Source organism: Somniosus microcephalus, chromosome 24 (genome assembly GCF_052327205.1).
Source record: "Somniosus microcephalus isolate GS21.2 chromosome 24, FLI_Smic_1.0, whole genome shotgun sequence".
NCBI classification, from domain to species: domain Eukaryota; kingdom Metazoa; phylum Chordata; class Chondrichthyes; order Squaliformes; family Somniosidae; genus Somniosus; species Somniosus microcephalus.
The window spans coordinates 21,597,350-21,622,347 of NC_141010.1; the positions used below are offsets into that span (position 1 = coordinate 21,597,350).

At 42.6% G+C, this 24,998-nt stretch overlaps 1 protein-coding gene across 3 annotated transcripts in view; it reads left to right on the forward strand.

Moving 5' to 3' along the window:
- The first annotated feature begins 397 nt into the window (after positions 1-397).
- Positions 398-24,998, forward strand: part of kat7b (K(lysine) acetyltransferase 7b) — a 77,304-nt gene continuing 52,703 nt past the window's right edge. The window contains exons 1-2 of one of the 3 annotated variants that reach the window (XM_085966306.1): positions 398-543; positions 17,076-17,139. In XM_085966306.1, the coding sequence (XP_085822432.1) occupies positions 17,116-17,139 (24 nt within the window). In that variant the 5' untranslated portion in view covers positions 398-543; positions 17,076-17,115. Of the gene's footprint in view, positions 544-1,240; positions 1,309-17,075; positions 17,140-24,998 lie in introns of those variants that run through there. The other 2 variants (XM_085966307.1, XM_085966308.1) reach the window with 2 other exon arrangements.

The window sequence follows — 24,998 nt, forward strand, 5'->3', positions numbered from 1 at the left end:
TGAGCAATGGTCAGCCAAACAGATGCTAAAGGCTAAAGGGATCAAGGGATATGGGGAGAAGGCAGGGACAGGGTACTGAATTTGGATGATCAGCCATGATCTCATTGAATGGCGGAGCAGGCTCGAGGGGCCGAATGGCCAACTCCTGCTCCTATCTTCTATGTTTCTATCATATTTAAAATGAATGGCTGTGACTCTGAATAAGTGGCTCATGTTGAATCCAAACTCTGCCCTGGTCTATAATGTTCTAAAATCTAAATATACATCCATATTTAAACGGGCCAATCTTTTTGATCGGAGTAAATCCAACTCAACTCGGGTCGTGAAACCGGAACTAAATGCGAAAGGCGCCAAGGAAAGCTTGTCCGCCCGGAATACCAGGCGGGTCGGCTTCCGGTCGTGTGTGCGCGCTACAACCGGAAGTGGCGGAAAACAACAACGGCCAACGACACGAGCGGCGAGCGAGTTATTCCGAGAGTCGCGGCCGGTCGCGGTCAGAGAGCGAGAAGCGGCTTCCCGAGGAGGAGAATGCCGCGCAGGAAGGTGAGCGTCGCGCAAGCCGCGGCTCCGGTACTACCTTACCCCCGCGCCGCCGGGCTCCGCGCTCTCCCGGCGGCATGATCGCTGTTATTCCCCCCCTCCTTTCTCCTCCTCCTTGATTTATATTTCGCCCGCCCAAACTATGCGCCCAGGGAAAAGCCCGAGATTTTTTTTTAGCGTGCTGGCTGCGGCGTCGCCGAACCCGTCCCTGCGGCCTCTTCACCCTCCCAGCCCGCGGAAAGTACGCGAAGCCGCTGCTTGGCCTCGCGCTGGGCCTGCCGATGTTCCACTCGCCGCCAGTCCCGCCCCCCTCTCGCGCTCCGATTGGCTCGACGGCTGTCACTCCAATCGCAGACCGCGCTGGCCCGCCTCTACCCTCGCGCTCTGATTGGCTCGATGGCTGTCACTCAGATCTGAACCCGCGCTGGCCAGTCCCCCTCGCGCTCTGATTGGCTCGACGGCTGTCACTCCAATCTGAGCCGGCGCTGACCCGTCCCCCCTCGCGCTCCGATTGGCTCGATGGCTGTCACTCCGATCTGAGCCCGCGCTGGCCCGCCTCTTCTCCCCCTCGCGCTCCGATTGGCTCGACGGCTCGACGCCCGCCGATCCCGCGCTGCCCCGCCACCTGATTGGCTGGCGGGGATTTTTATGGCAGCGGTTGGTGCAGCTACTGCTGAGCGGTGGGGGCTGGGCCGGGCCAAGCGGCGCAGAAAACAACTGGCAATTCGGTTGCCTGGGGCCTTTCATTTCTGTTGACTGTGAGCAATAGTAAGCGAATGGCATTGCCATATTAATGCAAGGTGTTGTTGCATGCAACCAACATAAGCTCATGTAAAGAGAAGTTTACACCAAGGCTGCCGGGGATTGGGGCCATGTGTTCCAGTAATAACTTAAAATCCAAAAGTAGGAACCAGCTTGCACCAGATTTAAACAGTTTGAGTTTTTATTTGAAATACATAATCTGATGCATTAAACTGAGCCACCCTTTAGATCCAAATGGGTCTCGTAACCTTTTCTGTGACCATGACCTGGTGAGGGTTACACCTACTTTGCAGTTGGACTGGGAAGTTCTATGCAGTTGCAGACAGACAGGCAGTCAGTGCACATGTCTATGCACAGAGCAAGTTATTTTATTCCTGTCCTTTCAGGGTTGCTTTAAACTACTGTTTCTTTTACTTTTGCGTACCCACTTTAGGGTTCATGGAAGTGGCCCTGTGTACATTTTTAAACCTCGTTCTGACCGACATGTTATGCAATTAAACATGGCAACAATGTAGTAAATTTCTGCATTGCTCATCCACCCAGTTTCATTTGAAATAAAAACAAAGACCACTGGAAACACTACGCAAGTCGGGCAGCATCCGCGAAGCGCTGAGGAAGGGTTCTTGTCTGTTTTCTCCACCGATGTTGCTTGACTTGCTCAGTGTTTCTAGCATTTTCTGTGTTTTTCCGATTTCTAGTATCTACAGTATTTTGCTTTTTGTTAATTATTTTGAGTCTTGCCCTTGATGTGCCTTCCTTTGACCCATGCTGTATAGGTTCTTCAATTGTACTGAAAGGTAGATTTCTAACTCAACTTATGGAACTGCCATTTAAAGATGTGTAGCATGTATTCATGCTGTGGTCAGGAAGATTATTGGCATTGCAGTCACACATTTTGTCATGAGTTGTGTTGCTCACCATTCTTATAAAGAGTTCCTCTGTTTGACAAGTGAGGGCTGAAAACAGTGCTTGTCGGTTGTCTAATGAAAACTAGACAGTCGTTTTTGGGGTTAAAACGGCTCTGAGATGACTTTGGAACTGTCAGGCATCTCTAGCAGATTCAGTAATCTGATGGACAATGTAGAGAACAAATAAACCTGTGGCTTCCTCTCTAGCTTGGTTTGAAAACTCTTAAGCAAGGCGATTTGTTTCTGTATTTGTCAGGCAGTTGACTAAACGAAACAATCTGATGTGCTAATAGGCTATTTGTGGTACATCTTAACGTTTGTGCTAATTTTGTGCGGATAAAGAATAAGTAACCTGTCCCCATTCCTAAAATCAGGCTCCCAACCTGCACACAGCACTGAAACCACTCTAGTCAAAGTCACCTATTCCATCATCTGTTAACTGCAACCACAGCTCATTGTCCCTTCTCCTCCCCCTTGACCTCTCTGCTGCCATGACACTGTTGACCACGCCATCCCAAACGATGTCTTCTCTATACAATTCATCCCATAAGCTAAATACAGATAAGGAAGGCCATTCGATCCATCTTATTCTTCTGATGAGAAAGACACTGCTTCCCTCAGTGCAGCATCTCCCCACTTTTCAAACTGGAAATCCATTCCATGCATTGGCCATTCCTTCTCTGCAAAACTTCTTATCTTCAATCCCAACTTTGTCTTTTACCAGTTTGAACCTGCCTCTCCTTGTCCTACCCTCACAATTTAGTTTGAAGCAATATGTCAAATTTAGCTATTTGAAACTTTCCTATCTTGGAAATCTCTGTAACATCATCTTAGTCTCCTCCTTTTCAATGACAACAACTTGTAGTTATATAGTGCCTTTAATACAGAAAATCATCTCAAGGCGCTTCACAGAAGCATAATCAGATGAAAATGTACACCCAGACAAAGAAGGAACTGTTAGCAAGGGTGACAAAAAGCATGGTCTAAGAGGTGGATTTTAAGCCAGGTCTTAAAGGAAGGGAGGGTGGTGGAGAGACGGATGGGTTTAGGGAGGGAATTCCAGAGCATGGGGCCTAGATGGGTGAAAGCATGGCTGCTAGTGGTGGGGTGGATGCACAAAAGGCCAGAGTCAGAGAAACTGATTTTGGAGGGAGATGTAGGACGTTGCAGAAATAGGGAAGGGCAAGGCTATGAAGGGATTAAACATGAGAATTTTAAATTTAAGGTGTTGGGGGGACCAGTGTTGGTCAGCAAGGACCGGGGTAATGTGTGAGCAGGACTTGGTGTGGGACAGGGTATGGGTAGCAGAGTTGTGGACGAGCTAAAGCTTTCGGAGGGTGGAGGATGGAAGACCGGCTGGGAGAGCATTAGAATAATCGAGTCTGGAGGTGTCAAAGACTGAAAAGGTCAAGTTGCTCCAGACTTTACTCGTAGTTCAGGTCTTTGATCAGCCTTGAACATCTGCCTTGTGCTTTGGTGACCAGAACCCAACACAAAACTCGAGGTGTGGTCTGACTAGTGCAATCTACAGTTTGAGCATGACTTCCTTTGACTTGTAGTCTGTTGTTTTGATTTCTTGATTGCTGCTTTGAAGTAATTGGACATGTTGACCAAGAATTTCTGCTTTGGGTGCATTCGGCGATCCGGGAGCACATTGCGCTCAAAATTGCGCTAGTTTTCCGAAGTTTCATTTGCTCAAGTTTCCTCTCAAGCTCATTTGCATATCGCCGAATGTAAAAGTTTCCACGAACCAGAGCAATCGGGCAGAATTTTAGAACATAATTAAAAAAAATAATTGCATTAAAAATATTCCTTGATATATTTGAGTGGTAAATTGGTGCAGTTTGATTACTACAGCTGAAAATAGGTTTATCACAAAAATAAGCATTTTTAATCAATGTGTCTAGTCCACCACCTGTGAGTAACTCGATTTTAAATAACTGAAAATGACCTAAAAAATTATACAGAAACATTTACCAATTACATTGGTGTACAGTAATCAGTTTCTTAGTAAATTAAAGTATTTTAAAACGTGCCTAATAGTGCCCATGTGCCCCAAAAAAGCTTAATTTTAAAAGCCTCCTCGAAGGCCCACAAACGGGCGCAATTAGCGGAAACTCGCAACGGTGATTAATCCAATCTGGAGGTGTAGCCAGATTTATGGGCAGGGTCAGCTTCTCGTGGACTGTTTTATAAACTAACGCAAAAGATCACGGAAAACTTGTTTTGCACAGAACGTAATTTAAGCTTGAAATTCCTCGTTCTTTCGCGCTGGTTGGCCGATTTCAGACAAATTGCGCTGAAAAAACCAGCGCAACCTAGCGGAGACTCCAGACCATTGTGTCTATGAAGACTGATAGATCTCATTCAATTTTATCTTTAGCTTTTTTAAACCATTCATGGACTACATATGTCGGTAATTTTTCATTCCTAGTCGTCTTGTTTTATGCTTGTTCATATTAAATTTCATCTGCCTTATTTCGTCCAACTCATTTTATATTTCCTGAGCTGCCTCCTCAGAATTAACTGCCCTTTATAGTTTGGTTTCATCTAAATATCTGACCAAATTGCACTGAGTGTCTGAATCCAAGTTACAGGAAACTCTTTGGTATCCGGCACCGACGGGACCGGCGTGTTGCCGGTTGATCAAAAATTCCGGATGACGGAGAGGGTTATCTACCGAGGCTAGTTTTAACAAAGAAACATTTAAAAAAATCAAGAAATGTGCAGTATACAGTAATTGGGTACTCACCTACAGAATGTTGTGTTAAATGGATGGTGGAAGATGCTTGATTAAGTACAGTACTGCCAGTTGAGTGTAATGCAATGCAATGACTACCAGCAGCGTGGGAGACACACAGTACCCCTGTAAAATGGCAGATCAGAAGAGACTACCGGCAGCGCGGGGGAGTCAGACTCCTGTTACAGGGGTATTGAGGTGTTCCGACTTCCGACAGCGCCAAAAAGCCGAGTAGTGGCAGTTTGGAGAACTACCCCCGCTGACTAACTCGGCCACCGCGGGAGACTCTGACTCAGCAACATTTCAGGTTATTGAGGTGTTGTTTTCGGAGTATGAATTTTGCCGGTTAATAGAGAATTCTGGATATTTAGGTGCCGTTTAAACGAGAGTTTCCTGTATATTAATATAAACTGGAAAGGGCCCTTGAGTATATCATTTAATTGTAGTATAATTGGTGGTATTGATTTAATTTAAGTTAATTAAAGGGTAAGTCATGGCAGCAAAGCTCGGCCCCGTGGCATGCTCCTCCTGCACTATGTGGGAAATCAGGGACACTTCCTGTGTCCCTGACGACCATGTGTGCGGGAAGTGTATCCAGCTGCAGCTACTGGCAGACCGCATTGCGGCGCTGGAGCTGCGAATGGATATATACTGGAGCATTCGCGATGCTGAGGACGTCGTGGATATCACATTTAATCAGTTGGTCACACCGCAGGTAAAGGCTGCACAGGCAGGAAGGGAATGGGTGACTGCCAGGCAGAGTAGTAGGTGCAGACAGGTAGTGCAGGGGTCCCCTGTGGCCATCCCCCTCTTAAACAGATATACCGCTTTGGATATTGTTGGGGAGGATGGCTTATCGGGGGAAGGCAGCAGCAACCAACTTCCTGGCACCATGGGTGGTCCTGCTGCACGGGACGAGAGGAAAAAGAGCGGGAGAGCGAAAGTGATGGGGGATTCTATTGTAAGGGGAATAGATAGGTGTTTCTGCGGCCGCAAACGAGACTCCAGGATGGTATGTTGCCTCCCTGGTGCAAGGGTCAAGGATGTCTCGGAGCGGCTGCAGGGCATTCTGGAGGGGGAGGGTGAACAGCCAGTTGTCGTGGTATATATAGGTATCAGCGATATAGGTAAAAACCAGGGTGAGGTCCTAAAAGCTGAATATAGGGAGTTAGGAGGTAAATTAAAAAATAGGACCTCAAAGGTAGTAATCTCAGGATTGCTACCAGTGCCACATGCTAGTCAGAGTAGAAATAGAAGGATATTTCAGCTGAATACGTGGCTAGAAGAATGATGCAAGGGGGAGGGATTCAAATTCCTGGGACATTGGAACCGGTTCTGGGGGAGGTGGGACCAGTACAAACCGGACGGTCTGCACCTGGGCAGGACCGGGACCGATGTCCTAGGGGAAGTGTTTGCTAGTGCTGTTGGGGAGGGTTTAAACTAAAATGGCAGGGGGTTGGGAACGTGTGCAGGGAGTCAGAGGAAAGGGAAGCAAGGATAGAAGCAAAAGACAGGAAGGAGAAAAGCAAAAGTGGAAGTCAGCGAAATCAAGGGTGTAAATCAAACATGGCCGCAGTAAACAATAATTCTAAAAGGTCTAAGACTGTTAAAAAATACAAGCCTGAAGGCTTTGTGTCTTAATGCGAGGAGCATTCATAATAAGGTGGATGAATTAGCTGCGCAAATAGATGTAAATGGATATGATATAATTGGGATTACGGAGACATGGCTCCAGGGTGACCAAGGCTGGGAATTCAACATCCAGGGGTATTCAATATTCAGGAAGGACAGGCAAAAAGGAAAAGGCGGTGGGGTAGCATTGCTGGTTAAAGAGGAGATTAACACAATAGTAAGGAAGGATATTAGCTCTGATGATGTGGAATCTGTATGGGTAGAGCTGAGAAATACCAAGGGGCAGAAAATGTTAGTGGGAGTTGCACACAGACCCCCAAACAGTAATGCTGAGGTTGGGGATAGCATTAAATGGGAAATTAGAGATGCGTGCAATAAGGACACAGCAGTTATCATGGGTGACTTTAATCTACATATAGATTAGTCTAACCAAATTAGTAACAATACTGTGGAAGAGGAATTCCTAGTGTGTATACGGGATGGTTTCCTGGACCAATATGTCGAGGAACCAACTAGCGATCAGGCCATCTTAGACTGGGTATTATGTAATGAGAAAGGATTAATTAGCAATCTTGTGCGAGGCCCCTTGGGGAGGAGCGATCATAATATGATAGAATTCTTCATTTAAGATGGAGAGTGAAGTAGTTGATTCAGAGATTTGGGTACTGAATTTAAATAAAGGAAACTACGATGGTATGAGGTGCGAGTTGGCTTGGATGGATTTGGGAATGTTACTTAAAGGGTCGATGGTGAATAGGCAATGGCAAACATTTAAAGATCGTATGGATGAACTACAGAATTTGTTCATCCCTGTTTGGCATCAAAATAAAACAAAAAAGGTGACTCAACCGTGGCTAACAAGGGAAATTAGGGATAGCATAAGATGCAAGGAGAGGACATATAAATTGGCCAGAAAAAGCAGCAAACCTGAGGATTGGGAGCAGTTTAGGATTCAGCAAAGGAGGACAAAGGGATTAATTAAGAGGGGGAAAATAAAGTATGAGAGTAAGCTTTCAGGGAACATAAAAACTGACTAAAAGCTTCCATGGATATGTGAAGAGAAAAAGACTGGTGAAGTCAAGCGTAGGTCCCTTGCAGTCAGAATCAGGGGAATTTATAATGGGGAACAAAGACATGGCAGACCAATTAAATGCATACTTTGGTTCTGTCTTCACAAAGGAGGACACTAAACTCCCAGAGATGTCAGGGAACATAGGGTCTAATGAGAGGGAGGAATTGAATGAAGTCAGTATTTGTAGGGAAATGGTGTTCGGGAAATTGACGGGATTGAAGGCCGATACATCCTAGGGTACTTAAGGAAGTGGCCCTAGAAATAGTAGATGCATTGCTGGTCACCTTCCAACATTCAATAGACTCTGGAACAGTTCCCATGGATTGGAGGGTAGCTAATGTTACCCCACTATTTAAAAAAGGTGGTAGAGAAAAAACGGGGAATTATAGACTGGTAAGTCTGACATCGGTAGTGGGGAAAATTCTAGAGTCCATTATAAAAGATACAATAGCAGAGCACTTGGAAAACAGTGACAGGATTGGACAAAGTCAGCATGGATTTATAAAAGGTAAATCATGCTTGACTAATCTACTGGAATTTTTTGAGGATGTAACTGGTAGAATAGATAAGGGAGAACCAGCGGATGTGGTGTATTTGGACTTTCAGAAGGCTTTCGATGAGGTCCCGCATAAGAGACTAGCGTGCAAAGTTAAAGCACATGGGATTGGGGGTAAGGTACTGACTTGGATAGAAAACTGGTTGGCAGGCAAGAAGCAAAGAGTTGGAATAAACTGGTCTTTTCCGAGTGGAAGGCAGTGACTAGTGGGGTACCGCAGGGATCGGTGCTAGGACCCCAGCTATTCACAATATATATTAATGATCTAGACGAGGGAACTAGATGTAATATCTCCAAGTTTGCAGACGACGCAAAGCTGGGTGGACGTGTATGCTGTGACGAGGATGCAGAGAAACTCCAGTACGATTTGGACAGGTTAGGCGATTGGGCAGATGCAGTATAATGTGGATAAATGCGAGGTTATCCACTTTGGTGGCAAAAACAGGAAGGCAGATTATTTTCTGAACGGCAATAGATTGGGAAAAGGGGAAGTGCAGCGAGACCTGGGTGTCCTTGTGCACCAGTCGCTGTAGGTAAGCATGCAGGTGTAGCAGGCGGTTAAGAAGGCAAATGGTATGCTGGCCTTCATAGCAAGAGGATTCGAGTACAGGAGCAAGGATGTCTTGCTGCAGTTGTACAGGGCCTTGGTGAGACCACACCTTGAGTATTGTGTGCAGTTTTGGTCGCCTTATCTGAGGAAGGATGTTCTTGCCATGAAGGGAGTGCAGCGAAGATTCACCAGACTGATACCTGGGATGGCAGGAATGACGTATGAAGAGAGATTGGGTCGATTAGGCTTATATTCGCTAGAGTTTAGAAGAATGAGAGGGGATCTCATTGAAACTTATAAAATTCTAACAGGACTAGACAGACTAAATGCAGGAAGGCTGTTCCCGATGGCCGGGGAGTCCAGAACCAGGGGTCACAGTCTAAGGATAAGGGGTAAGCCATTTAGGACAGAGATGAGGAATTTCTTCACCCAGAGAGTGGTGAACCTGTGGAATTCTCTAACACAGAAGACAGTTGAGGCCAATTCATTAAATATATTCAAGAAGGAGTTAGATATATTTCTTCTGGCTAAGGGGATCAAGGGATATGGGAAGAAAGCAAGGACAGGGTACTGAATTTGGATGATCAGCCATGATTGCATTGAATGGCGGAGCAGGCTCGAGGGGCCGACTGGCCTACTCCTATCTTCTATGTAGCAGTGCCGGGGCTGATCCCTGGGACACTCCACAGTACTCGCCCCGACTCCGTCAACCCTGACATAATTCCTCTAACAAATAACTGCTGTTTTCTTCCCTTCAGCCAATTTCTCATTAATTCCGAAGATTCACCCTAAATCCCTACAGCTTTGAGCTTAACCACTAGCCCATCATGTGGATCTTTGTTGCATACTTTTTTGTCGCCTTGACACACCAAGTCATGAGGTTTTTCAGTTTATTTGAGATGTTACTTCCTCAATAAAAGTCAAGGAAGTTGGTCAAGTAGGAGCTTCACATTCTGAATCCAAACTGACTGATGTTTACTTGGTTATTATTATAATATCAATAATGTTCAGGTTTGCTCTTGTTGGCTAATTCCATAATTTTTGCATGATATTGAAGTGAGGCTCATGGATCAGTCGTGGCCTATATCTACGTTGTTATTCTTTTTGAAAATGGGCACCATACTAGCCTGTTCATACTCCTGCAATGTTCATCAACTCCCCCCTCATCACTGTCAGTGCCTCACACATCTATTTTGTTTCTCAGTAGTCTCTGGCATTTTGCATTTAGCCTTTTTATCCCGTTCAAGGACGTCCATCTCATTTATATCGATGCCATTAATTCTACATGGGCTACTTGAGGGTGAGTTGCTCGTGTCTTCCCTTGAGAATGCTGGAGGAAGTAATCATTCAGAGTATTAGTTACCTGCAGTCATACTTCGCTCCATGTTTCTCTTTACTCCTTTGACCTCCCTTTTGAACATATATTTGCAAGTTTCTATATTCATCTGAGATAGCCCCTTCGTCATTCTCCCTGCGTGATTTGTCGAGACTATTTTCCCTGCTTGTTTTGTTTCTTACTTTTTTTTGGTCAACCATTTGTGGTCACGCTCGTTAATCTAGCCTTGCTGATCCTAGATATGTTTCCTGCATGCTCTGGATTATGTCTTTAAACAGTTCCAGGAAGGGAGAACATCAACATGCTGCTTGACCCGAGCACAGCTTCCTTTCTCACTTCTGCTCAGCTCCTTGCGACACTTTCTTTCACGTCTGCGACATCACCCACATTCGCCCCACATCTCTCATTCTGCCACTGAAATCCTGATCCGTGCTTTTATCAGCGTGTGGCTGGAATTTTCCAATGTTCTCTTTGTTGGCCTCCTCCACTTCTATCATTCACAAAGCAATCGCCCAGAATTCTGCAAGCTTTATCTTCAGCCTGCCTCCCCATTAGCCCTCTCCTTGACAAACTCCACTGGCTTCCTGTGTCCCAGAGGACCAACTTTAAGGTGCTCGTGCTTGCCTTCAAATCCCTCCATGAGCTTGCCTCTTGCTCTCCTCTAGCTGCACATTCTCTGGTCCTCCAACACTGGCCTAATTTTAATTCCAGGGTCCATGTGCTCCACCGTCGGCAGCCAGCCTTTCAACCAATCATCCACTGCTACCTGAAACTTTAAACTTCAGCATTTCCGCATTGCCACTTTCCTTCCCATTTTTAAAACTGTTCTCTTGAAGCAGGTATTTTGCCTTCTGCTGACGCTTCTCTTTTTACTCCCCGCCCCCCCACCTCGCAGTGGAAAGCACTGTGAAACATCTCTGTTTGTATATAATGAGTGCTACAGAAATGTAAGTTGTATTCTACAGTAAGCTGTCAGATCACAAAACACGGGGGAGAAATTGTGACCTTTATGCAACTGGATTAAATTTGCACTTTACGCGAAGAAATTAAGTGTATTGCGAAAGAAGTGAATTGGTTGTGTCCCATTTATGCTACTTTGGTGCTTGCAGTGCAGACACAGCAAGCTGTCTCTGAATGATACGATTGCATAGATGACTTTCAAATAAAAGGAAAACTTTTGTTACATGTAGCATCTGCATTACCATGGTAACAGTTGTGTTGCTGGGATACTGATTCTGGTTTCATAGCACCTGTACGTTTGTTTATACAAGGAAGATTGTGCATAAAATAGAGATCCAGGCATATGTTTCGCATTACAGTACCATTATTCTAGCACAATAGCAAAATACTGCCCCGGATGCTGGAAATCTGAAATAACAACAGAAAATGCTGGAAACACTCAGCAGGTCAGGCAGCATCGGTGGAGAGAGAAACAAAGTTAACGTTTCAGGTCTGTGACCATTCGTCAGAACTAGAAAGCGTTAGAGATGTAACAGATTTTAAGCAGAAGCAGCTGCAGAGGCAGGGAGAGGGGAGGAAAGAGCAAAAGGGATGGTCTGTGATAGGCTGGACGGCAGGAGAGATCAAATGTTGCCAATGGGGATGGCAGAATCATCAACAGCTGCTGCCTGAAAAGATAGGGGCCGAGGTTATGGTCTGAAATAGTTGAACTCGATGTTGAGTCCAGAAGGCTGTAAAGTGCCTAATCGAAAGATTCCAGCAGCGACCACACGGCATTAGATTACATTCTGACGTTAAAGTTACTAGTCCATATTCTGCAACAGCGAGAACATTTTATATCCATCATTTTGTTATATTGGCATGGAATCTGAATATACTTGCTGTGACGTGCCATTCACACTGAAGCACATAGTTTCTGCAAATAGTGATAATCTATAGTCTATTGAATTTTAGATTATTAAGAAAAATACTAGCCTATAAATCTTAAGACTGAGACTCCCACTTTTCTAAAGTATTCGTAACTGTTGCAGTTTTAGTTTTTATAGAACTTTTTCTCACTCAGCTGTTGTACAACAGTTCTCCAAAGTGAACCTTGTTTCCCACAATCTGGAGGCTGTGTTTTTATGCAGTCTGCCCTTACAGAACTGTAAGACCCCATGTGGTAACTTGACTTGTAGTAATCTGTTTAGTGTAATAGTTATCATCCACAGTCTTGTTCTATGCTGTTAATCTTTTTGGAAATTGTGCACATTAGACAGATCAGAATTTACAGTCTCAAACAACTATTGTATTTACAAATAAAATAAAGACATGAAGTACACATTTGGCAAATGCAAGAACATGTAATAATGAGAAAACCATCCTTTGTAAGAAGTCTCCATAAATAGACAGCAGGTCTCAATGGTAAATTCCACCTGCTTTCCCCTCATGCCATCTTGGGTATCCCTGCATTAATTTGAATTGGAAATGTGATGCAATGTAGTCTCCACATTTAAATTCTATGTCCGTCCATATGGCAAAACCCTGAGGAAAATAAAATTCAAATCGCTTCCAGTTTTAAAGCTGTTTGCATTGGAGTAACCAAATGAGCCTTTGAGGAAAGCATAGTGTTTTTGATAAACGATGGCAACTATTCTGACAGAGGAGAAACATGCTTTGGGATGTGGGAAGGACAACACAAAGATATAATGAGAAGGACGATAGCAAAATACTGCAGATGCTGGAAATCTGAAATAACAACAGAAAATGCTGGAAAAACTCAGCAGGCCAGGCAACATCCGTGGAGAGAAATTAGAGTCGACGTTTCGGGTCAAAACTCTTTATCAAGACTAAAGAGGCACAGGGAATGAAATAGATTAAGAGGCCAGGCTGGGAGAGAACAAAAGAGAAGAGACATTAAAAGGTATTCAAAACGAGCCGAGATAGTGATAGGACTAGTGGATTCGATTAGGTGTGAAATGCGCATAATGAGAAGGATTGGCTTCCTGTATTAATCAAGCCTGTTGCAATAATAAAGTTGTAATGTGTGTCAAGTTCAGCACCTTTGGTGTTGTAATGGGTTCCACTTGGAAAAAGAGGTGGAATGCCAAAGACAAGGTGATGGGATTGTATAGGGAGACCTGAATGTAAGAGTGACAATTCACAGACACGTGCAGGCGCTAGTAGAAGGTAAGAGTATAGTTATGAATACCTTGCATGTCCACAAACACCTTTTCCACCTTGCTTGGTGTCTACAATATGAAAGAAATCACACAACACCAGGTTATAGTCCAACAGCTTTATTTGAAATCACAAGCTTTCGGAGCGCTGCTCCTTCTTCAGGTGAAGTGGAGAAATGCATAAAGACACAGCTTATATAGTCAGAGAATCATGTCAGATGTTTACAGGTAAACTTGAGCATGCTGTATTACTTTGTAGTAGTGTTCAGAAGTTGCAATTGTATTTACAAAATGTTTTAGGCAGGGTATGTTAATGCTAAAATAACAGAAAATGCTAAATAGCCATTGTTGTAGTTGAACTGCTAGAAACCTGTCACATTTTGAAAAAGAAAGTGAAGGAATGCTGTTTCTAATTTAAATTGGCAGAGAATATTTCAGTTGCAGTTTGCTTCCAGTTAAAGTGACAGATTATATGGGACAGACGGTAGTATTGTGTCCTTTGCTGTACCTGACCCGAGTAGAGTAGGGTGGTGTCTTGTTTGATTGGAGATGTGGAACCCTAATATAATGTAAGAAAGTCTTTGTAAAGCTTTAAAGTCAGTCAATCGTTGTACTGTAGCTCTTGCTACAATGCACTTTTTGTTTCTTGATAATTTTGGGCGGTTATCTGTAAGCAAGTTTTTTTGCTGGAAATTTTAAAATGAGTTTTTCTGTTGTATCTGCTTTTATTTGTGTATGTGTAATTTCAAAGTTACAACAATTTCAAGGTTATGAGCACCCTTCCAATCGCAGTTCCCAATAACTAATGTTCTTCTGTCACAGATTTGGGGATGTGTTGCAAGCCATTCTAATTTATGGAAATTTCATTGATGTACTTTCTGAAGTTAGTCGAAATGAAGTCAGTGTTTTACGCAATGCCATTGCTACTACAGGGCTAGTGCCAGCACAAGACCCCTTGGAGTGTGAGCTGCTACAATTACTGACTTCACTCGCAAATATTTGCAACTGCCCTTTGTTCAGAAATTATACAGGACATTTTTGTTGAACATAACATAAGAATTGGGAGCAGGAGCAGGCCATCCAGCCCCTTGAGCCTGCTCAGTCAGTCATTCAATAAGATCATGGCTGATCTTCGATCTCAACTCCGCTTTCCCGCCCTATCCCATATCCCTTGATTCCCCTAGAGTCCAAAAATCTATTGATCTCAGCCTTGAATATACTCAACGATTCAGCATCCACAGCCCTTTGAGGTATAGAATTCCAAAGATTCACAACCCTTGGAGTGAAGATAGATATTTAAATGTAATTTCACAATTAAATTCTAATAACTTTATTAATTATATCTACACTGACTAATTAAGGATGTCTGTTACACTACGTCACAGTCAAAGGTCATGACACAATTTTCTCATTGGTTTAAATTAATTGAGAGGAGGTTGGTAGGTGATATTTACCATTTGACAGGTACTCAGGACCAGTATTAAGTATTATTCATTTAGGTTCAAATGATGTGATAAAGCACAAATAATATCCAAAGCACAAAAGTAATCAATCGTGGAACACTGTCAGTTAAACCTTTTGTGTTTTAGATGTGTACCGTTCCTGTTTTTCATGTTTGGGAATTTGTAACTTAATTGACAGTGCTCATGTTTAGTTTTAGCATATGACATTGCATTGTGGTACAAGAAGGGAGGGAGTTTTAAGGTCATATTAAAAGCAGCCAACAGGAAGAGAGTGTCATACTGGAAAATAACACATGGCTGGGTTGATATATTTCTCTACATATTACTAAACTTTCCCACAACAGCAGACTATACTGAGCAAGATGCAGCTCTGTGTGTTTGATACATTGCAGTTTTTCCACTCAGCTCCTGGAAAGAATCAAATCAGGTCTATAACAGGATAAAGCTAAGAATTTAGCACCACCTTTCGATTTATAGAGTGTTTGACTCTTTCTTTTACATCAGTTATGCTACTTAACTGACTTCAACTATTTCTGTAGTTGCAAGAACTTCAATGCCCTACCCTGACTGCATTGTGGAATCTCAACTGTATTTTGTGGCAGAGGTTCCACATGTGTATGGATTTCCTGAAACTTGCTGTATTTTAGCATAAATACAGGTCATTATCATTGTTTAAATAATTATTCAACTCCTCTGAGGGGGGCGGGGGCACAATGGGAAATATGACTGATGGCTGATTAGTGCATGAAGGGGAATAGAAATGAAAAAATTTGTGTTTGCGCAAAGCCCCTGCACCACAACTCCCTTTTGCTCAGCAGCTGTTTTTCATTCTCATGGCGTTACTCCACATCATGAAGGTTATCTGTCTTTTTTATCAGGGTTGGGTTGTCTATTCCTTCTGCCATAAAAGAAAGATGGTAGCCCATGTGGACGAGCAGTTTCTTGACCTGTACATGTAGGCGTTGCTCATCATTTGCAATAGACCTGGACAGTATATATGGGTATATATTTCTGTCGGCTTACTTTTTTGTTCCATTGTGCATGGTGTACATCACCTTTCAATTAGTGTCAAAACTGCAGTCCATCCTCGTTGAGCTCCTATTGCTCAACTGGCCCACCGTAATAATCAGCCAGCTGGCTCCTGATAGTAAAATATTTTTGTGGTAATTGAGATTTTATAAAGAGTTCTGTCATATATTTTGAAAATTGGTGACTAGTACTTAATGTAAATGTCTTCACTCCTGGTCAGCCCCAGCATACTTAATGTAAATGTCTTCACTCCTGGTCAGCCCCAGCATACTTAATGTAAATGTCTTCACTCCTGGTCAGCCCCAGCATGAGCAGGTCTTGCTGTCTTCAACAGCTGTGCAAGTGCTGGCATTCTATGTAAAACGCTGTTTTCTAAGCATAATTAACATTTATACTGTGATTGTTAGCTCCGTGTTATCAGTTATAAATTAAGAAATTGTGCACAACTTCATATAACTAACATGTCAAATGAAGGGGCAGAGAAACATACCTTTACTGTATGTTTAGATGTCAAGTTACATTGTCTCCAACTAGACAATTAAATGGAAAAGATTTTTCTAAGTTTAGAATGCACCGCATAAGGGGATGAGTCTGACTGTTAACGTTAGCAGGGAACGATTGGGAGCGAGCATTCCACGAATTAAAGCCACATACCATTTTTGAAAACAGCTACTGTAGTCAGTTGTAGGTACTCAGTGTTCCGTGGAAAGAATTATAAGGGGCTGACAGAGAGACTCAACTAGATTCCGGAAGAAGAGTACATACGAACAGTGGTGGACAGGAAAAGACTCTCCGGTCCATCCAGTCTGTTCCACAAAATATATACATTCCCCACCCTGAAACCATGTGATCTTCTGGGAGAGGCGTGAAACCAGATCAAGACCCTGGCCAATCTGGGGGGGGGAAATTGGGGAAATTCCTCTCCGACCCTCTTAGGTGATCAAAACTAGTCCAGGAGATCACTCTGGCTCTGATAATGCTGTGCAGTGCCTACCTTTTGTATGAGGTGATCTCTGCCCCAGTCAGAAACCGGTCCAGCTCTCGCTTGAAGGAATTCAATGTTGCCATTCACCACACAAGCCAGAAGCCTGTTCCAGAGGCCCACTATTCTCTGGGAAAAGAACCACCTCCTGACATCTAACCTAGATCGTGACTTATACAAGTTAAAATTGTGACCCCTGATCCTCCCTAAGCTAATTAGTTGCAACAAACTGTCCACTTGAACACAATCATCTTATAAACTGCAGTCAAATGACCCCTAAGTCTCCGCTTCTCATTTATATGTTCATGCAGAAGATAGGAACCAAAGAATGAATGGGGCATGTTTTCACTGTTGCAGTCATAACCCTGCCGATTGTGTTTCCTCAGGAAGCATCCTAACAAGGTGAAGTGGAAGCCGAGTGAGTAAATGGACAGTGATCGAAGGAGGCAGGTATGGACGCTGTGTGTATCTGTATGTTTGGGAAAAGAGGAAGCCGGGTGATTAATCCTTTAATAATGCAGTAGTAAGGGAATGGAATTTCATATTGTAAAAAAATCAACCAACGACAGGACTGTTAGTAAACTTACTTTTGATAATGATTGTTTATTCTTAATTTGTCAAGGTAAAATAAAAACAAAAATTCAGACAGAGAATGTACTTTTGTTTAGGATTGTGCCACTCAGTTGACTGAATATTAGAATAAATGTCTCCGAACTGGTAATTAAATTATGCAAATTCTCAGTTGAAGTGTATTCGTTGTTTTACAAAATGTATGTTTTCAATTCCTGCATGTGCACCAAATCACATTGGCCCAAAAATTGCGGTACACCACGGACCTGTGAAAAGAATACGCGCTTACCTGACGGCGGCCCTCCGACATAAACTTGATCTCTGATGCTGGAGGACTGCCTAATGGCCCGTGGATCCCAGGGACGCAGCCGATGCAGAAGCGTACCTGGGATCATGTGGACCTGGTATAGGAAGGGAGGGAGTTTTAAGGTCCTATTAAAAGCAGCCAATGGGAAGATCGTGTCATACTGGAAAATAACACATGACTGGGTTGAAATATATCACAAAACAGATTGTCTTTCATTCATTTAAATTCCTACATGACTTCATTACTACAGCTTTTAAAATACATACAGATTAAGCTTTTATCGTGGGAATTCAATTCATTACTCATAATTCCCACTTCTAAATAAATACTGTGCACAAAGTTATGAAATGTAAACGTTATTTTAAAAAAACTTGCAGCTTTAACATCCATTATGATTGCTTCTCAAATGTTCCCGGATTTCACTTATTTAAAAAGAAAGCATTTTTTTCATTTTGGGTATCCCATACGCTGTGGAAACGGGCCCTGCGCCTGTTTCCACCAGCCGTAACATTTCCGTAAGTAATTGCTGGGCAGTTAGCCCAACTCTGTGCCAGCAATTTGGTTTTTGGTGGTGGTGCGGATGGCCTGTCAACGCGTACGTTGACAGACCGCAAGTTTGGGATTTTGCGCGTGCACAAGCGAATGCGGAAATCCCAAACTTGTGGTGGATTTCAAAGCTGGTACGCCGTCATACCCACCGCAAAACCAGTGCATTCCTGGTTTAATATCTGGGGGTTGAGTACATCTTATGCATTTATTTTCATAGAATCTTACAGTATAGAGGGAGGCCATTCAGCCCATCGTACCTGTACCAGCTCTTTGAAAGAGCTATCCAATTAGTCCCACTCCCCTGCTCTTTCCTGGAGCTCTGCAGTTTTTTTCCTTTTCAAGTATTTATCCAGTTCCCTTTTGAAAGTCACTATTGAATTTGCTTCTAAATCCCTTTCAGGCAGTGCATTCCAGATCATCATAACTTGCTGCATAAAAAAATTGCCAAATATTTTAAATCTGTGCCCTCTGGTTATCGATCCTCCTGTCAGTGGAAAACATTTCTCCTTATCTACTCCCATCAAAACCTTTCATAATCTTGAACGCCTTCTATTAAATCTCCCCTTAACCTTCTCTGCTGTAAGGGGAGCATTCCAGCTTTTCTAGTCTCTCCACATCACTGAAGTCCCTTGTCCCTGGAACCACTCCAGTAAATCTCCTCTGCATCCTCCCCAAGGCCTTGACATCCTTCCTAAAGTGTGGTGCCCAGAATTGGCCACAATACTCCAGCTGAGGCCTAGCCAGTGATTCATAAAAGTTTGAATGTAGCTTCTTTGTTTTTGTACTCTACGCCTCTGTTTATAAAGCCCAGGATCCCATATGCTTTTTTAACAGCCACCTCAATTTGCCCTGCCACCTTCAAAGATTTGTCTTTGTGAGCCCCCAGGTCTCACTGTTCCTGTACCCCCTTTTAAATTGTACAATTTAGTTTATATTTCCTTTCCTCATTCTTCCTTCCAAAATGCATTACTTAACACTTCTCTGCATTAAATTTCAAATGCCATGTGTCTGTCCATTTCACCAGTCTATGTCCTGAAGTCCGCTACTATCCTCCTCACTGTTTACTACACTTGGAAGTTTTGTGTCACCTGGAAACTTGAAATTTTGCCTCTATACCCAAATCTAGGTCATTAATATAAATTAGAAAGAGCTGTGGTCCCAGTACGGACCCCTGGGGGACACTACTGTGTATTTCTCTCCAGTCTGATAAACAACTGTTCACCACTACTCTCTGCTTTCTGTCTCTTAGCCAGTTGCGTATCCATGCAGCCACTGCCCCTTTAATCCCATGGGCTTCGATATTTCTTACAAATCTGTTATGCGGCACTTCATCGAACGCCTTTTTAAAGTCCAAATACGCAGCATCAACTGCACTACCTTCAGCAACCCTCTCCGCTATTTCATAGAAGAAGTCAATCAAGTTTGTCAGACACAATTTGCCTTCAGCAAATCCGCGTTGGCTATCATTTATTAACTCGTTCTTCCAAGTGACAATTAATTTTGTCCCAGATTGTGGTCTCTAGAAGTTTCCCCACCACAGACAGGCTGACTGGCCTATAGTTACCGGGTTTATCCCTGTCCCTTTCTTTGGACAGGGGTTTAACATTTGCAACCTTCCAATCCTCTGGCACCACTCCCATATCCAAGGAGGAGCGAAAGCTTGTGGCCAAAGCCTCCGCTTTTCCACCTTCCCCGAGGAACCTAGGATGCATCCTAATCTGGACCAGTACTTTGAGCACTGCCAACCTTTTAAGTGCTTCCTCTTTATCTATTTTTATCCTATCCAATTTCTCGATGTAATTTTTGTTGCTGTGTTCCCAGCCACCCTCTGTACAAAAGGATCGAAATAAAATTCCTTCTATTTTTGTTTAATTCTGACCAATTAAGACAGCTTTGATTTGTTTAGCAGGATGTTGTATTTTAGCATAAAGTTACATAATTGTGCCATCAACATTAGAAAAATGCTAGTTGAGATTTTTAGTTGCAAGTTGTATACCAGAGACGCTGCCTTGTATCAAAAACATAAACATGGTTAAAAGCAGTAAGCTGCACCCATTAGAGAGAGAGAGAGAGAGAGCGCAAGAGAAGGGTTGGGAATATTGGGCAGAATACATACAGATGTGAGATCCTGATTCCCCATGTGAGTCTCCTGCTCATGTAGGAAAGTTGCTCGGTCTGTATAATAATGAAAATAGGTGCTGCAGCTTGTATTTTGTAGACCAGGAAGTGGAAGAGATGCAAGCATAGTGGATAGGTTGGTTTATCTGGAGTGGATAGAGATTGTTATGACGAGCTAAAATTTCTAGACTGCTTATGTAGAGGAATATAGCCACTGTTTGGCAGTGTGCCAGTCATGATGTGAGTTTGATGCTTCGAAAGTTAAATACAGCTTCTGTTGAGTGTGGGAATAGTAATTTTGGGGGATGATGGAGCACTATGTTGGAAGGCTATCACGAGGATTTTGCTAGACTGCAGTGGTAGTCAATTCTGTTCAGTGTCTACTGAAGCAGTGCTTAACCACAGAATCCTTCCCATTTATTTATTTCCTTCCCCACTTTTATTTTCCCCACATTTTCTTTTGCTCTGTCTGTTTGAATGTCTTTCTCATTTGATTTACTTGCATTTTATGAATGGTCCATCTACTCTTTTACCCTTTTGATTACTCTTCCAGTTTTATTTAATCTTCTCTCCTACTTTCTGTTTGTGCAATCACTTTTCTTAGGAATATAGGAACAGGAGTCAGCCATTCAGCTCCTCGAGCCTGTTCAGCCATTCAGTGAGATCCTGGCTAATCTGTATCTTAACTCCATTCACCTGCCTTGGCTCCATATCCTTTTACACCCTTGTTTAGCAAAGATCTATCACTCTCAGATTTTTAAATGATTAATTGAGTGAGCACCTACTGCTTCTTGTGGGAGAGAGTTCCACACTTCTCCCACCCTTAGCGTGAAGAAGTGTTTCCCAACGGCTCTCCTGGACGGCCTGGCCCTGATTTTAAGGTTATGTCCCCTTGTCCGAGACTCCCCCACCAGCGGAAAAAGTTTCTCTATCCTATCAATTCCTTTCAAAATCCTAAAAACCTCAATCAACTCACCCTTTAACCTTCTATATTCCAGTGAATACAAGCCTAGTTTATGTAATCTCTCCTCATAATCTAACCCTTGGAGCCCTGTGAATATTCTGCTAAATCTGCGCTGCACTCCTTCCAAGGCCAATACAGGAAACTTTGTGCTATCCGGCACCCATGGGACCGAGCTGCTGCCGTTGCCTAAAAAGTGCCGTACTCTCCAGAGTTGATGTTGAGAGATAAGGAGATTCTTATCTCCGTATTTGACAACAAACACTGTTGCTTAGCAACAGCTTCTAAACACTCGGGTGTGGCCCTAAAGCTCTGTAGCTGAAGCTGTTGCTATAGCTACAGACCTTGCACAGCTTGACTGTTCAAACAAAGCAAAAAAAAACAAACAAACAAAAAGAATAAAAAACGGCTGCTGATTTTTGCCGGTGGCTCCAGATTGCCGGATAGCACAAAGTTTCCTGTATATCCTTTCAAAGGTGCAGTGCCCAGAACTACACAGTACGCTGGATGTGGTCTAACCAGGGCTTTGTACAGCTGTAGCAAAACTTTCTCCCCTTTATATTCCAGCCCTCTAGTTATATAGGCTAACATTCCATTTGCCTTTTTTATTATTTTTTTGTACCTTAGTGACTACATTTTAGTGATCTGTGTACATGGACCCCATAATCTTTTTGAGCCTCCACTGTTCCTAGCTTTTCACCATTTAAAAAATACTTGGATCTATCCTTTTTTTCCAAAATGGATCGTTCACACTTACCTGCGTTGAAATGCATCTGCCACAGTTTTGCCCACTCGTTTAATCTCTCAATGTCTCTTTTTAATTTTATGCTCCCATCTGCACGTTTGTTTTAGTATTCTCACCATTTCATTATCCCTCTCTCCTGCTAACTCTACATTGTAGTCGACACGTTCAACTTCATGCTAATAGAGGCAGGGCTTATCCATGCTGCTCGAATAAAAGTGAAACAGCTTTACAAATTCACTCTTTTATTGACTGATAATGGCATTGAGAAAGTGTCAGATAATGGTATTGAGTGTAACCACTTCAAAGCATAGTGCAGTGAGTGGCATCTTCAGCTGGGAAGCAGTGTGTAGGGGTGGCTGTAGCATTGCGTGTATTGGAAAATGTGGGATTTTGCTTTGAGCATCAGACCAATATATTTAGGGACAATTCTTCTCATAATATAAGATTGGCAGTTTGCTGAGTAGGTTTTTTTTCACGTTCGTAAACCTGTCATCCTACACTCAGGTGAAAAGAACTTCATCCTCTTGGCATATTTTGTTGGCTGCCTTGAATGGCATGCTTGATTTATAACGGAATAAGAACAAGACAAGGCAGATTTAAAATATTGCAGCTTATCTGTGTATCTTGGTGTGGCATTGCAACATGGTGCGGTGAAACAAAAGGTTAAGATTAGCATGCATCATCAATTTAACCAACATTGTAAGAAGCATATTTTATTTTTGCAATATGCATATGCGTCCCGTATTCCTTAAAATCCCATTTTCCTGCTCCCCGCTAAAGGACCCATATTTTGTGCACAGCTGAGCTGATAAACAACCTTCCCTGGGCCATTGCTTGTCTGAACCAGTCATAAGTTTATGTGAGAATTACATGGATGCAGTTGCCCGTGGATGCTCGCTCTGTCCTTTAGTGAATTGCACCACCACCATTATGCCTTGGATGATAAAGGGGAAACTTCAATAGGGAATGGAGGGGTGAGAATGTACGTTATCCACTGTACATTGCACAATTAGCTGCTGGATTTTCAACTTAAAAAAAAAAAAGCTTCACTTGCTCATTATCTTTTCTTCTTGTGTATCACAGTGTACAGAAACTCCATGCCCCTCTATTGGGGAACCCATGACAAAATAATACAATACTTCATTACAGTTATCAAAATTAAACTGATTAGTATTTCTGACATGACAAAAATAATCACTTAATTTGGATAAATTTATCAAGTTGATTTTGTTTACTTTATTCTACAAAATGCATTGGGAGTAACTGATCCAGTGAGATTATCCTTTTGTTTTCCCTCATCTTGCAGTGTGTTCTATTTATTCCTCCCCTCCCTGTTGGACTATAACCTGGTGTTGTGTGACTTCTTACATTTGTCCCTCTAAACTGGCAGCTCTTACCTTGTCCCTTGCAAATAACTTTACTCTATTTCTTCATCAGTTGCCTGATTTATGTTACCTCTAGGTAATCCCTGTTGATTAATAGTAAAAAGTAACGTGAGTTTTTTTGGGGTCAGTGGGGACATTGAACCTACTTGATATTTTATGCAGCTCGACTGAATATTTCAGTGCCAAGACTTTGTCATCGACATTTCAGTTTCCCTTCTAAAGTCTAACCTGCCATACGTGTTCAAATGCCATGTACTCACACAGTTGTTAGAAAACTATTGATTAAAACATTTGTTTTGGAAGGAAAGTTTAAGAAACTGGAATCTTTTGATCATCTGGAATTTGTTTTTTGTATCAGAAAATGTTCTGAGCTGAGTTGTCGTCTTGATCACACCTTTTTTGAGTATTTGGTCCATTATGAGCACTTCCACAAAGTAAATGTTTAGGAAATGAACCAAATCTGAAGGATAATTTTGGTGATCCAAAAAGTCACTTAAATTTATGTTCCTGTATTCACTTGTGTATTAACTAGTTTAAATATACATTCACTATCCCTCCCCCACTATTTAATGGATAATCCATTGGGAAAAGTCCAATTTGTGTGGAGTATCAGTCCCAAAATTACCTTTTATAAAGTCTCTTTATTCTACTCCTATCATTTTAATTAAAGTAATATTCTGGGTTTACTTTTTCCATTTTCTTAACAATCTCATATATCTGTACATGATTTACCTCCTTAGACACCTTCTTACTAGGCTGAAAAGCCCACCTTTCATCAATTTTTATCATATCCCTAACACCAGCGATCAACTTTGTGGCTCTTCTCTGCCTCTAAAGCTTGAATGTCTCCCTTGTTTCTTGGCAACCAGAACTGGATGCAGTATTAAGTGTGTGATCTGACCAGTGCATTGTAAATTTTGATCACCTTTTATTTATATTCTACTGTTTTGGCTACTAGTTCAACATTCTATTGGCTTTGTTGATTGCTGCTCTGCATTGATTGGATATATTTAGTGTCAAGTCTACCAAGACTCCTCGGACTCTTTCAGCATGTATGTAATCTGGGAATGTTACAAAGGGAGAAACCTTTATTTTTTTCATGTCAATTTTCTCCCTTTCATTTCTTTCTTGAACTATCCACCTTGCTGGGCTTTGGTTCTGCTGGCACTGGCTGCTTCTTGGTACCTTACCCAATCTGTCATTATTCACACGCATGCTTTAATGTTGTAAGCAGGCTATTTAACCACAGGTGATGGATGATCATGTCCTCGCACAATATCCATATGTATGGACTTTCAGCAGCAGTCGCTGGATAGGGATCAGGAGCAGGAGGTTTTGGCTAATTTTTCTCCCTTCCCCCTTCCTAACCCAGTGACCCTTGGGACCAAAATGCCCCTACTGCTGCCTGCTTGACGGTAGCTAACTCAGCGCAGCGATCGCACAGGGGACCTGTGTGGCTCAGCTGGTCGCTGGGAAAACCTGCTGAGCCATTGGGGGAGCAAGGGAGACATCTTCAACTTTACTGGTATTTCTCAGTTGGATCATATTGCCAGGTTTGGTATTTTATAATTGTTGGTTTGAGACAGCCTAGAAGTGGACATTTTGTGGTACAGCATGAGCTTTTCCCAGTCAACTGTACCATTCATGACCTCGCAGTAAAGGATTTCTACACAT